At 36.1% G+C, this 12,114-nt stretch overlaps 1 protein-coding gene across 1 annotated transcript; it reads left to right on the forward strand.

Annotated features, from left to right (window-relative positions):
- The first annotated feature begins 9,167 nt into the window (after window positions 1–9,167).
- LOC135073851 (uncharacterized) lies at window positions 9,168–11,819 on the forward strand. Its single transcript, XM_063968073.1, has 2 exons — window positions 9,168–10,919; window positions 11,729–11,819. Exons 1-2 carry the CDS (start codon window positions 9,441–9,443, stop codon window positions 11,804–11,806), a joined length of 1,557 nt encoding a protein of 518 aa, XP_063824143.1. The 5' UTR covers window positions 9,168–9,440; the 3' UTR covers window positions 11,807–11,819.
- Window positions 11,820–12,114: the final 295 nt, after the last annotated feature.

The raw sequence follows: 12,114 nt of genomic DNA on the forward strand, positions 1-12,114 counted from the left end.
CTTTACATAATGCTATCAAAAAACAATTTAAACTGCCTATAAGTATCCGAAACTATCCGAAACTTTTGAATCGGTGACGGTTACAGTTTCGGATATTTTTCATTTCGGATATCCGAAAGTTTCGATTACGGTTACGGATATCCATAGCATCCCTGATTTTCTTTGATCAATCTCCGCAGCATTAGTCATTCTGCAAATATTTCTAAACATTTTAAATCGATTCAGCGTCGAGTCTGAAAACGATACCTGCATTAAATTAAGGTTATGGCAGGCCTCCGTCACTCGCCTATGCCGGCCGAGATAATTACCTACAGCGCGCGACAACTTCAAGTTGCAAATCAGTAAAGGCCGCCACGCGCCGTGACGCGCCTGTGAGCACACGCGTATTTCTATACACGCTCGGTGTATCATCGTCGCAATCAAGGTTTATTGTTTCAACGGCACTGTTATTCTTCTTTAATGGAAAATCGTAATATTTAGGAGTAATAATTAACTGTAGTGATTTAAATTATTATAAAAAACTACACTTTTAAAATAATTTTGAAATACTTATGACAAAAAACTGTAGCAAAAAAATTATTTTAGCTAATAAAAACATTAACTTTACTTCACCGTGTCTATTTTCCGACACTACACCTTTTAAAACTGTTTGTCCAATTTCGAATTATCGCAACACTGAAGTTTATTAATAGGTACTTTAGAGATGGTACGATTATACAAACACCACTAAATTAAAGTTTACCAATCGTAAATACAATAAAAAATTAAGTTTTTATTTATTTTACTTTGCTTATACAACCCTGACGCTTGAGCTGTGAGGTAGATCAATTCTGAACACAAAAAAATTGCGCTCTTGTGAGCGTAGTAGTAAGGTGCGATTTCGAATGCACCATGTGCGTTGGATATTTTGCATTATTATTATTACCGTTAAAATGCCGGCATCTGATCCTACACAAAGGAGTGCAATTTCTGTTGCTACTATTATGTATTCTGTGGTTATGGCTAAATCCGAGAATTTTAATGCATTTACATCGTCCTCTAAAAGGTCCGACCAATTTTGTGAAGGGACTTGTTTGTTGCGCGATTATGAGTATTAGGTATAAGTTGGGCAACGTGAGGTATTGCTAAAAGCCTTCTGGTTGGTCAAGCGCTTACAAAACCGCGGGCGTTCTCTCGATCTTGGCTAGTGTCGTGTCGTATGACAGTGTCGATTAATTTGTAAAGTAAGAGGTAAAGAAAAAATTAAACTGACATTAATGTCATTCTTTTTGTTTATAGGAGGAAGTGCTTTACGCATCCCCAGTTGTTATAGTAGACGTTGCAGAAGGTATAAAGAACGCCTTGAAGAATGGGTTTCAGTTCCATGAGGCAAGCGTGCCCACTTAAAAGATCTCTTAGGCCGCTATTGGCGGGATTACGGAGGATCGCTATTTCCGTAGACTCCTTTTCACTATCACAATTTTCCCAAAACCTAGGGAAGACCTTTTTCCATAGCAATTAGATACACAACAAGAATCATACTTAAGTGCATAATTATTTACAATACTTTGTATTATGTCCATGGCTACGCATGATATCACCCTATTACTAAAATATGCCCCTAGTTGGATTCGAAGCCGCAACCGCAGCTGACGTATCGTTTGTCAAACAGAAATACACCAATAACTAAAATAAATGCGCTACCTAACTTTAACGGTAACCTATGACCATAACCGGTGCTTTTTGACAGATTTTTGACGTTTGTCAAAGTTAAAGTAAGATGGTGTAACCCATAACTTGTAAGCATTTTTACTGTGAAACAGATGTTAATTGGAAATTTAAATGTATATTGTTGTTTTAATAATTAAATGCGGGTAAGCGAAATAATAAGTTGGAATGTGAGTTATGTCAGTTGGAATGCGCTCGGTTGCTAACGGTTGTTTTCGGTCTCGCGCGATCCATTCTGTTACGAGCGCTCGAGTCGAGAGGACCTCTCTGTGTGATACCGTCTGTAGAAGAAAATAAAACTGGTATTGTATAATTGAGTATTATTTCTGGCCTTACTTCTGAACTAATATTACTTTAGTTCAGAAGTGGGATTGAACGGGAATATTACTTAATATTCTAATCACGCCCACGGACTGGACAAGTAAGTTAAAAAGTTTGGTGAAAATATAAGGTGAGTGACACATTTTTTTCTTATTTAATCCGTAAGAATCTTGTCCATCTTGAGTGTTTATTGTATAATGACAATATAAAAATGAATTGGATATGTGGTTTAGCATAATTAAAAATACAGTTTGTAAAATACCTTTGATATTTTTATTTTTGTGATAGTACAAATTATAGTTAGTAAATCTTTAAAAATCTACCCCATCATGGTGGTTTCATGAGTGATCATTATAAAATCATAATTAATAAATATAATTATTTATTAATAAGTACTTATTTTGAGGAATACCCTCAATAACTATCTTTTTCTTGAGAATTTTACGTTAGTGTAAATTGAAATTAAATATTTTGTTGACTTAAACGGATATACACTAGACATAAAATAAAACTCAGATTATATAGTAAATCTTCATAGCACAGTTAGTGATTTTCCCACCCAAACTGATTTCAGACCAAAAATGTCGACGTATCATGGGGGGATGGAAAAGCAAGACGGACCCCGTCGGGATGACGCGGGAATTACGGAGATTCAAGACGGAAGAGCAACGCCGCCCAGCCGCAGTCGCAGTCGCACGCGGCGGCCTCGCAAACGTCCAAGGAGAAGTCGCTCCGGTGCACGGCGCTCCCGTCCCTCGCGGCGGCCCTCGAGTAGCTCGGGCCGTACGGGGTCCAGAGGCCGTTCGTCTCGGAGACGTGACGGCTCCGACGTGAGCCGACGCAGACGCCGCCGAGCCGATTCGCGACGAACTGCTGCAACAAGGACGCGGCCCTCACGATCGCGCTCACGTTCGAAGTCTTCTGGTGAACGCAGAGCGAGACGAAGACATCGACATCGCAGGAGTGGCGTTCGACGGAGTTCCAGCCATCGCGTAAAAAGTCAAGCACCACATCACAAGCGGAGGCGTCGTGAAACCGTGAGTGAATCATCATGTACTGATAGTTTAGATAGTTATCGAGGTAGTAGTAAAAAGAATGCTTCAAAAACTGTAGATAAACACAACTTTAGTATTCAGGATGTAATGGAATTGATAAAATCGCTGCCCTCATCGGCTTCTCAATCACAAAACCATTTTAGTATGTCAACTAATGCTTTACCCGAGTTTGACCCTGCTAATAAAGAGCAAACTGTTGATATATGGATCAATAAGGTAGAAGAATGTGCGTCTTTGTATAATTGGTCTGAAACACAATTACTTCATTATGCGTTACCTAAATTTACTGGTTTGGCTAAAGTGTGGTACAATGGTTTGCGTACTTTAAAGTATAACTGGGCTGAGTGGAAGGCGCAATTAATTGCACAGTTTCCTACTGTTGAGAATTATGCTCAAATTTTACATGACATGCTTAATAGGAAAGTGAAACCTAACGAACCATTGGAGACATATTATTATCATAAAATTAATTTGCTAAATCGTTGTGACATCAATGGTAAGAGGGCAGTAGACTGTCTGTTAGATGGTTTAGAAGACAAGGGATTGAGGTTAGGAGCACAGGCTGCAAACTACTCGCATCCCGAGGAATTGCTTTCATTTTTCAAATCAGTTAAAACTGAAGACGCAAAGGAAAAGTCATATCGTCAACCGTTTACAAAAAGGCGATTTGATGGTGCTAATGATAGTTCAAAACCTATTTTAAGATGTTTTAACTGTAACGAAGTTGGTCACCCATCGTTCAAGTGCACTAAACCATTAGTTTCGTGTAATATATGTAAACGACTTGGCCATCAAAGCGCTAATTGTAAACGATTATATAAAAATAGTCAAGGTGTTGATAAATCTGTTGAAAAGGATAAGGCAGTATCGGAGATTAAATTAGCTGGAGGTTTGGACGAAAAGTATATTCTACCGATATTTGTCAATGATAAACCAATGACTTGCTATGTTGACCTTGGTAGTCAGAGTACCTTGATTCGTCTAAGTAACTTTAGTGATTTGAATGTTATATACAGTACAAATGATCTACCTTCGCTTAAGGGATTTGGTCAAGCGATTATTGAACCTATAGGTAGAGCAGTTGTACAAATACAAGTACAATCGGTTAAGATATCTGTAGAGGTATTAGTAGTACCAGATGAGTTATTAAAACACCCTGTTTTGTTAGGGCATACGTTTACAGAACAAGCGGGAGTAGTCATAATTAAAACTGATGAACATTTAGTTTTTCAAAAGAAACCTGATATTGACATTGCGAATCAAAAATGTAAGAATAAACTGGTAATTAGTTGTGATGTTGTCGTAAATTCTATTAATATGGTACCAATCAGGACAGATACCAATTACAGTACTATTAATGTTTATGTTAGAGAGTCAGTAAGGAACGAAGGTATTAATAGTTATTTTGTTATGCCTGGGTTATACACAATTACACAAGGTGAAGGTCACATTATGGTAGTTAATTTAAATTCACACGAGATTAATTTTAAAAATGGACAGTTGTTGACTAGAGCACATTTAATTGATGAAACCAATTGCTTAAATATTAGAATGTTAGAATGTGAAAAGGGGGACCATATTGAAGATTGCTTAAAAACTGGTAGTGAGTTACACGTTGAAGATAGAATTAAACTAAAGGCATTGTTGGAGGAATACAGGAGTTGTTTTTCATTTGGATTGACTGATTTAGGACTTACAAACTTAACGGAAATGACTATTACTTTGAAAGACACTACTCCGGTTGTATATAGACCATATAGACTTGCTTATTCTGAGAGGAATAAAGTAAAGGAAATGATTCAGGAGATGTTGGATTCGGGTATTATCACGGAGTCTGAGTCAGCGTATGCTAGTCCAATACTTTTAGTACAAAAGAAAACTGGTGATCAACGACTCTGTGTAGATTATCGTGCTTTAAACTCTAAAACGATAAAAGAACATTATCCGCTACCCAGAATCGAAGATCAAATTGATCAGTTAGGTGGTTATCAGTATTTCATAACGCTGGACTTAGCATCCGGATATTACCAAATTCCTTTGGATCCATCGTCACAGGATAAAACTGCCTTCGTTACGCCTGATGGCCAATATCAATTTACACGCATGCCTTTTGGGTTAGCCAACGCACCCTCAGTTTTCCAAAAAACAATAAATAAAATGCTAAAAGACGTCAAAAATGAAGCGTTTGCATTTATGGACGATATTATAATTCCAGCTAATAGTATATCACAGGGCATGGAACGATTAAAAACAGTTCTTGAACTCATTAAAAAAGCAGGCTTAACATTAAAATTGTCTAAATGTTTATTTTTCTGTCAAGAAATAGATTACTTGGGTTTTGAGGTTAGCAAAAACGGGGTTAGACCTGGTTCAAGGAAAACTGAGGCTGTTGAAAATTTTAAGTGTCCGACAAATCAACATGAAGTACGCCAATTCCTAGGTTTGGCTAGTTTTTTCCGCCGATTCGTTAAAAATTTTGCAATAATTGCTAATCCATTGACAAGATTGTTAAAAAAGGACAGTAGATGGGAATGGGGTACTGAACAGGCAAAAGCATTTTCTACACTAAAGTCCGAATTAGTAAAAAGGCCTATATTAGCTTTGTATGACGTAACAGCTAATACTCAGATACATACAGACGCCTGTAAGACGGGCATAGCGGGTATGCTACTTCAGGAGGATAATACAGGTAGGTGGAGAGCGGTAGCCTACTATAGTAGACAAACGACTCAAGAAGAACAAAAATATCACTCCTTCGAATTAGAGACGTTAGCTGTTATCGCATCGTTACAACGATTTAGAGTCTATGTTTTAGGCATAAAGTTTGTAATTGTAACCGATTGTAACGCATTGCGCACTACTTTGTCCAAAAGAGATATAATACCACGTATAAGTAGATGGTGGCTTCAGCTACAAGAGTATGATTGTGGTATTGAGTATAGGCCGGGTAATCGCATGTGTCATGTTGATGCACTCAGCCGAAACGCAATTCCACAATCATGCGAGCCTGAGCCTGTTTTCGATATTTTAGCGGTAGAAACAGAAGATTGGTTAACAACCATTCAAGGAGCTGACGAAGAAGTTCAGCGAGTAAAGCAAATTTTAGAGGACCCTGAGACGCCTAAAATTAATGAGGTTTATCAAAATTATCGCATAAAGGGAGGTAAAGTTTATAGAGTTGTTGACAGTCAATTAAAGTGGTTAGTTCCGAGGGGGTTTAGATGGCAACTACTAAAAAAATGCCATGATGAACTTGGTCATTTTGGGGTAGACAAAACGTTAGACAAATTAAAATCTCTTTACTGGTTCCCAAAAATGACTAAATTCGTAAAGAAGTATGTTCAATCATGCTTAGAGTGTAGTTACCATAAAATACCTGCTGGGAAAAGGCAAGGAATGCTTCACCCAATTCCGAAAATAGATAAGCCTTTCCACACGGTACATATGGACCATTTGGGTCCATTTGTTCGCAGTAAATCTAGAAATAGTTATTTATTGGTACTTGTAGAAGCTTACACTAAATATGTCAATTTATATGCAGTTAAAAATACAAAGTCTAAGTCGACCATAAAAGTGTTGAACCAATATTTTAGTTTATTTGGAATACCAAGTAGATTGATTAGTGATAGAGGTACATCGTTTACTAGTAAGAGTTTTAAAGATTTTGTGAATAGTCTGGGAATCAAACATGTCTTAAACGCGGTAGCGACACCGCGAGCGAATGGCCAAGTGGAACGATACAATCGTACCATCTTGGCCTCCCTCGCGGTGAAAAATCACAATTGTAAGGAAAATGAATGGGATGTCCATTTAGAAGAGATTCAGCTAGGTCTCAATACAACGATAAATAAGGGTACTGGAAAAAGTCCAGCTGAGGTATTATTTGGAACTAAATTGCGAGCCAAAAGTGATGGTATTGTTACATCTTTGCTTGAACAGGGTGAAGTAGGTAATTCACAAGAAAATTTACAAACAATAAGAGAGAATGTAAACGCTAGAATTGACGAGGAACAAGCAAAACAAAAGGAGAGGTTTGATAAAACTAGGAGAGTAGGTAGGAAATATAAAACAGGTGATTTAGTTAGGATTGAGAGAGAGGTTGGAAGTAATGATGGAAAATCTAGGAAACTAATGGCTAAATTGCAGGGGCCTTACAGAATTGTCAAGGTTTTAAACAATGATAGGTTTGCGGTCGAAGATACGCCTTTGACACGTAAACAAAACCGTAAATATGAGGCAGTTGTAGCTTTAGACAAAATCCACCCTTGGTTGAGTTTCACTCGAGAAGGGATGGCAGACACAGATGAGGAGAGTTTAACTGATAGCGGAGATAGTCGGACTGATTTGGGATGTGCAGGCAATGATGAGGGTGAAACAAATGTAGTGTCACAGAATATAGATGACAATATTGAGACCGCTGATGAGTGTAGCGATAATGAGGTCAATGATTAAAATGTGTACGTTTATGATAAATTATTGAATTATGAAATAGTTTCAGTGAGTCATTTGATAAATTAAGATGGTATTTTATTTTGTGAAATAAAAGTCTACGCACAATGGAGTCTGTTGACAATTATGAGTGTGTTAGATTTTGTATGATTTTGTAGTTAGAACAATCTACACACAATGGAGTCTATTGACAATTATGAGTGTGTTAGATTGTGTATGATTTTGTAGTTAGAACAATTTACACACAATGGAGTCTATTGACAATTATGAGTGTGTTAGATTGTGTATGATTTTGTAGTTGGAACAATTTACACACAATGGAGTCTATTGACAATTATGAGTGTGTTAGATTGTGTATGATTTTGTAGTTGGAACAATTTACACACAATGGAGTCTATTGACAATTATGAGTGTGTTAGATTGTATATGATTTTGTAGTTGGAACGATTTACACACAATGGAGTCTATTGACAATTACATATTATGAGTGTGTTACTTTTGTATGTTGTGATGAATATGGATAAGTCTTCACATAGTGGAATTTAATAATGAATTACAAATTATGAGTATGTTAGAATTTATAAGATAATACTGTGATGTAAATGATTCTGATTTAGTTTAAAAAAAAAAAAATGTTTATAGCACTGATTCTGTTTTGCAAATGATCAGAAGGATTTCTTTTCTTGGTATTATTAGTGATTGGTAATGAGTACCTAATTATGTTATAAGTAGTATTATAATTGTGTCGTAAGCAGTATTATAATTGGTGGAACAATTATGGTATAAGATGGCCGAACGGAATTTTGTTATAGTTAATATAAAATTGTATATAGTAGTATTTTAATGAGTAATTAGTAGTATTTTGATGAGTAGTTAGTAATATTTTGATGAGTATTTAGTAGTATATTGAATATTAGTATTATTTTATTATTGTATTTATAATGAAATTAGTTTATGTAAAATGATAATGAAATAACAATGTTGATTTATTATGATGAGGATGAAATATTAAGTAACAATTATTATTACTAATAATGTTTATAGTTTTCTAATTTTTGTATATACTAAATTCAACTGGAGGACTCAGTTGATTCAGAATGGCCGACTGTAAGCATTTTTACTGTGAAACAGATGTTAATTGGAAATTTAAATGTATATTGTTGTTTTAATAATTAAATGCGGGTAAGCGAAATAATAAGTTGGAATGTGAGTTATGTCAGTTGGAATGCGCTCGGTTGCTAACGGTTGTTTTCGGTCTCGCGCGATCCATTCTGTTACGAGCGCTCGAGTCGAGAGGACCTCTCTGTGTGATACCGTCTGTAGAAGAAAATAAAACTGGTATTGTATAATTGAGTATTATTTCTGGCCTTACTTCTGAACTAATATTACTTTAAACTGATAACTTTAAAATGTTCGAAACTCCGTAAGCAGAACAGGATTACGAATTATTTTAGGAAGTTCAATCAATAGTGGAAAATATTTAATTGAACGAAGTAGGTAGGTAAACAATATATCCTTTTTACACAACCGTTAATTTAAAGCAGCTCTGTATAATAAAACGCGTTTTGTGATTGTTATATTTTTGTGGCATTGAGTTCTAGGTCTACTTCCACACAAATAACGAGTTGTTGGTGTTGTCTCAACATGCGAACACCCAATGCCTTATCTTTTTTATGTTTTTTAAGAGGTCGCTTTTATGACAGGCGAGGCTCTTCCCCTTCCGGCTCACACGAGACGATTTCGATATATTTGTAGTGATTAACAAAGTAATATCAATAATAATTGTAACAGTTTACAAGCTCACTTATTAAAACTATTTGCATCATACAACAGTGGTTTTAATAAAACATGGTGTCAGAAGTGGGATGGTGATTGTGGATATAATAAAGAAAAACATTCATCACCATCATGGCGGAAGATCTAGCCACGATTGTGGCCATGCAAACATCCATCCTTCAAACGATGCAAAAACAAATTGAAAAATTGGAAAATATTAGTGTTCCGTGGCCCACGCCGGTAAACGTAGAGATAGATCCGGAAGATGCTTACAAACTATTCCTAAGATCATGGGAAAATTATTGCCGAGCCACACAAATTCAAGAATGGCCTAAAGAAAAGGAACCTAGAAAGGTAGGAATACTTTTTAATGCGATTGGTGAAGAAGCATTGAAAAAATACTCAAATTTCGGTATTATTCAAACCGAAAAAACCACATCGGCTGAAGTCCTAAATAAAATGGCCTCAGTCATGGTTCCTAGAAAGAACATAATCTATAATAGATACCTATTCTGGAGCACCAACCAACACAGTGAATCTTTTGACATATATTACAGCTCCTTACTACAGCTAATTGAAGAATGCAACTATCATGATAAGGATGAAATGCTGCGAGATAAAATAGTGTTGGGCATAAAAAATAATACAATAAAGAAGGAGCTTCTGAAGAAAGAATCTTTAACACTGGGTGAAGCAGTCAACCTGTGCAGAGCTGCAGAAGCCACGGACTCACAAATGAGAAATATGTCAACTTTACCCAATGAGATCAAAGCTGTAAAAAATAAAAAGAAAGGAAAATGTCGTTTCTGTGGCACAATGCATATATTTCAAAAAGAAATTTGTCCTGCTTGGGGTAAAGTCTGCCAACACTGCAAAGGCCGTAACCACCTCGAGACTGTATGTAAAAAGAAGAAGCAAGTAAAAGAAGTTATAGAACAGGAAGCAAGAGACACAAGTACCGGATCAGAATCAGAAATATCTATTATCAATAAAATAGTGGAGAACAACAATAAGAACCTGGCTGAATGTGAAATTGAGTATAAAAGAAAATCAAGATATGGAAAACAAGAGTGGAGTACTACAACATGTTTGTTGGATACGGCTGCGGACGAGTGTTTAATTGGACGAAGAAACTTGGAGAAGATGTTTGGTGTGGACTTTGCCAAGAAAAATTTACGGCCATCTAATAAGACTTTATTTAGCTTTAGTGGGCATAATATCATGGTCCTCGGGGAAACTGACATTTTGATTAGAGTACGAGTGTCAGGAAAAGTTGCTAAGTACCAGGTCACCTTTCAGGTGGTCCATGTGGACCACATTCCGCTTCTCTCTTGTAAGGCGTGCACTAGAATGGGTCTTGTGAAATTTTGTAAAGAGGTTTCATGTATTTATTCTCAACAGACTCAGGAAATAATAAACAAACACATAAATGCCTTTGAAGGTAAGGGAAGCTTTTCAGGTGAAGTAAATCTGGAAGTAGACCACACAATACCTCCAGTTATACAAAAGGCACGGCGAGTCCCAGTAGCATTACGACCGAAACTAAAAGAGGAACTATTAAGACTAGAGCAGGAAGGAATCATAACAAAAGAAGAAAACCATACAGATTGGGTAAGTAATATTTTAATAGTTAAGAAAAATGATAGTTTTCGAATATGTTTAGATCCTATTCCCTTGAACAAAGCAATTAAAAGACCTAATTATCAATTTACCACAATAGATGAAATTTTACCTGAATTAGGGAAAGCAAGAGTATTTTCCACATTTGACGTTAAAAAAGGATTTTGGCATTTGAATTTAACTGAAGAGAGTAGTAAACTAACAACATTCTGGACTCCATTTGGTAAATATCGCTGGAAAGTTCTTCCCTTTGGCATTTCTTCATCACCTGATTATTTTCAAATGAAAATGAGTGAAATGATTCAAGGTCTTAAAGGTGTAGAGGCACTAGTCGATGATTTATTAGTGTATGGGGTAGGAGATTCTATGTCGGAAGCTATATTAGACCATAACAAAAATCTGGAACAATTAATGCTAAGAGTAAATAAATTTAATTGTAAACTTAATAAAGAAAAAATGAAACTCTTACAAACCTCTGTCAAATATTATGGCCACTTATTTACAAATAAAGGACTGCAACCGGATCCATCTAAGATTGAGGCAATAAAAAATATACCTATTCCAAAAGATAAAAAAGAACTCCAGAGGTTTCTGGGAGTTGTAACTTACCTGAGTAGATTCATACCAAATTTGAGCACAAGATCGGCTTACCTTAGACAGCTTACCCATGATAAAGCAACCTGGGTTTGGGATAAAACAGCACAGAATGAGTTTGAAAACCTAAAGATATTAATGAGTGATCTGAAAACTTTAAAATATTATGACAAAAACAATCCACTAATCATTGAATGTGATTCTAGCGAAGGAGCACTGGGAGTAGCAGTATTCCAGGAGGGATGTCCAGTGGCATATGCGTCGCGGTGCCTGACCCCTACTGAAAGGAAGTATGCTCAGATAGAGAAGGAACTTCTCGCCGTTGTCTTCGCCTGTAAGAGGTTTGATCAATTAATCATAGGTAATCCAAAAGTTATCATTAAAACGGATCACAAGCCACTTTTGAGCATTTTTAAACGTCCTTTGCTGCATGCTCCTAAGAGGCTTCAGTCAATGTTGCTAATCCTACAGAGATATACTCTAGAATTACAGTTTATATCAGGTAAAGAAAATGTCATGGCAGATGCACTATCTAGATTTTATTTAGATTGCAAAAATATTGATAAATCTAAGGACATGAAAATATTTAAGA

This window comes from Ostrinia nubilalis, chromosome 8 (assembly GCF_963855985.1).
Source record: "Ostrinia nubilalis chromosome 8, ilOstNubi1.1, whole genome shotgun sequence".
Classification (NCBI taxonomy): domain Eukaryota; kingdom Metazoa; phylum Arthropoda; class Insecta; order Lepidoptera; family Crambidae; genus Ostrinia; species Ostrinia nubilalis.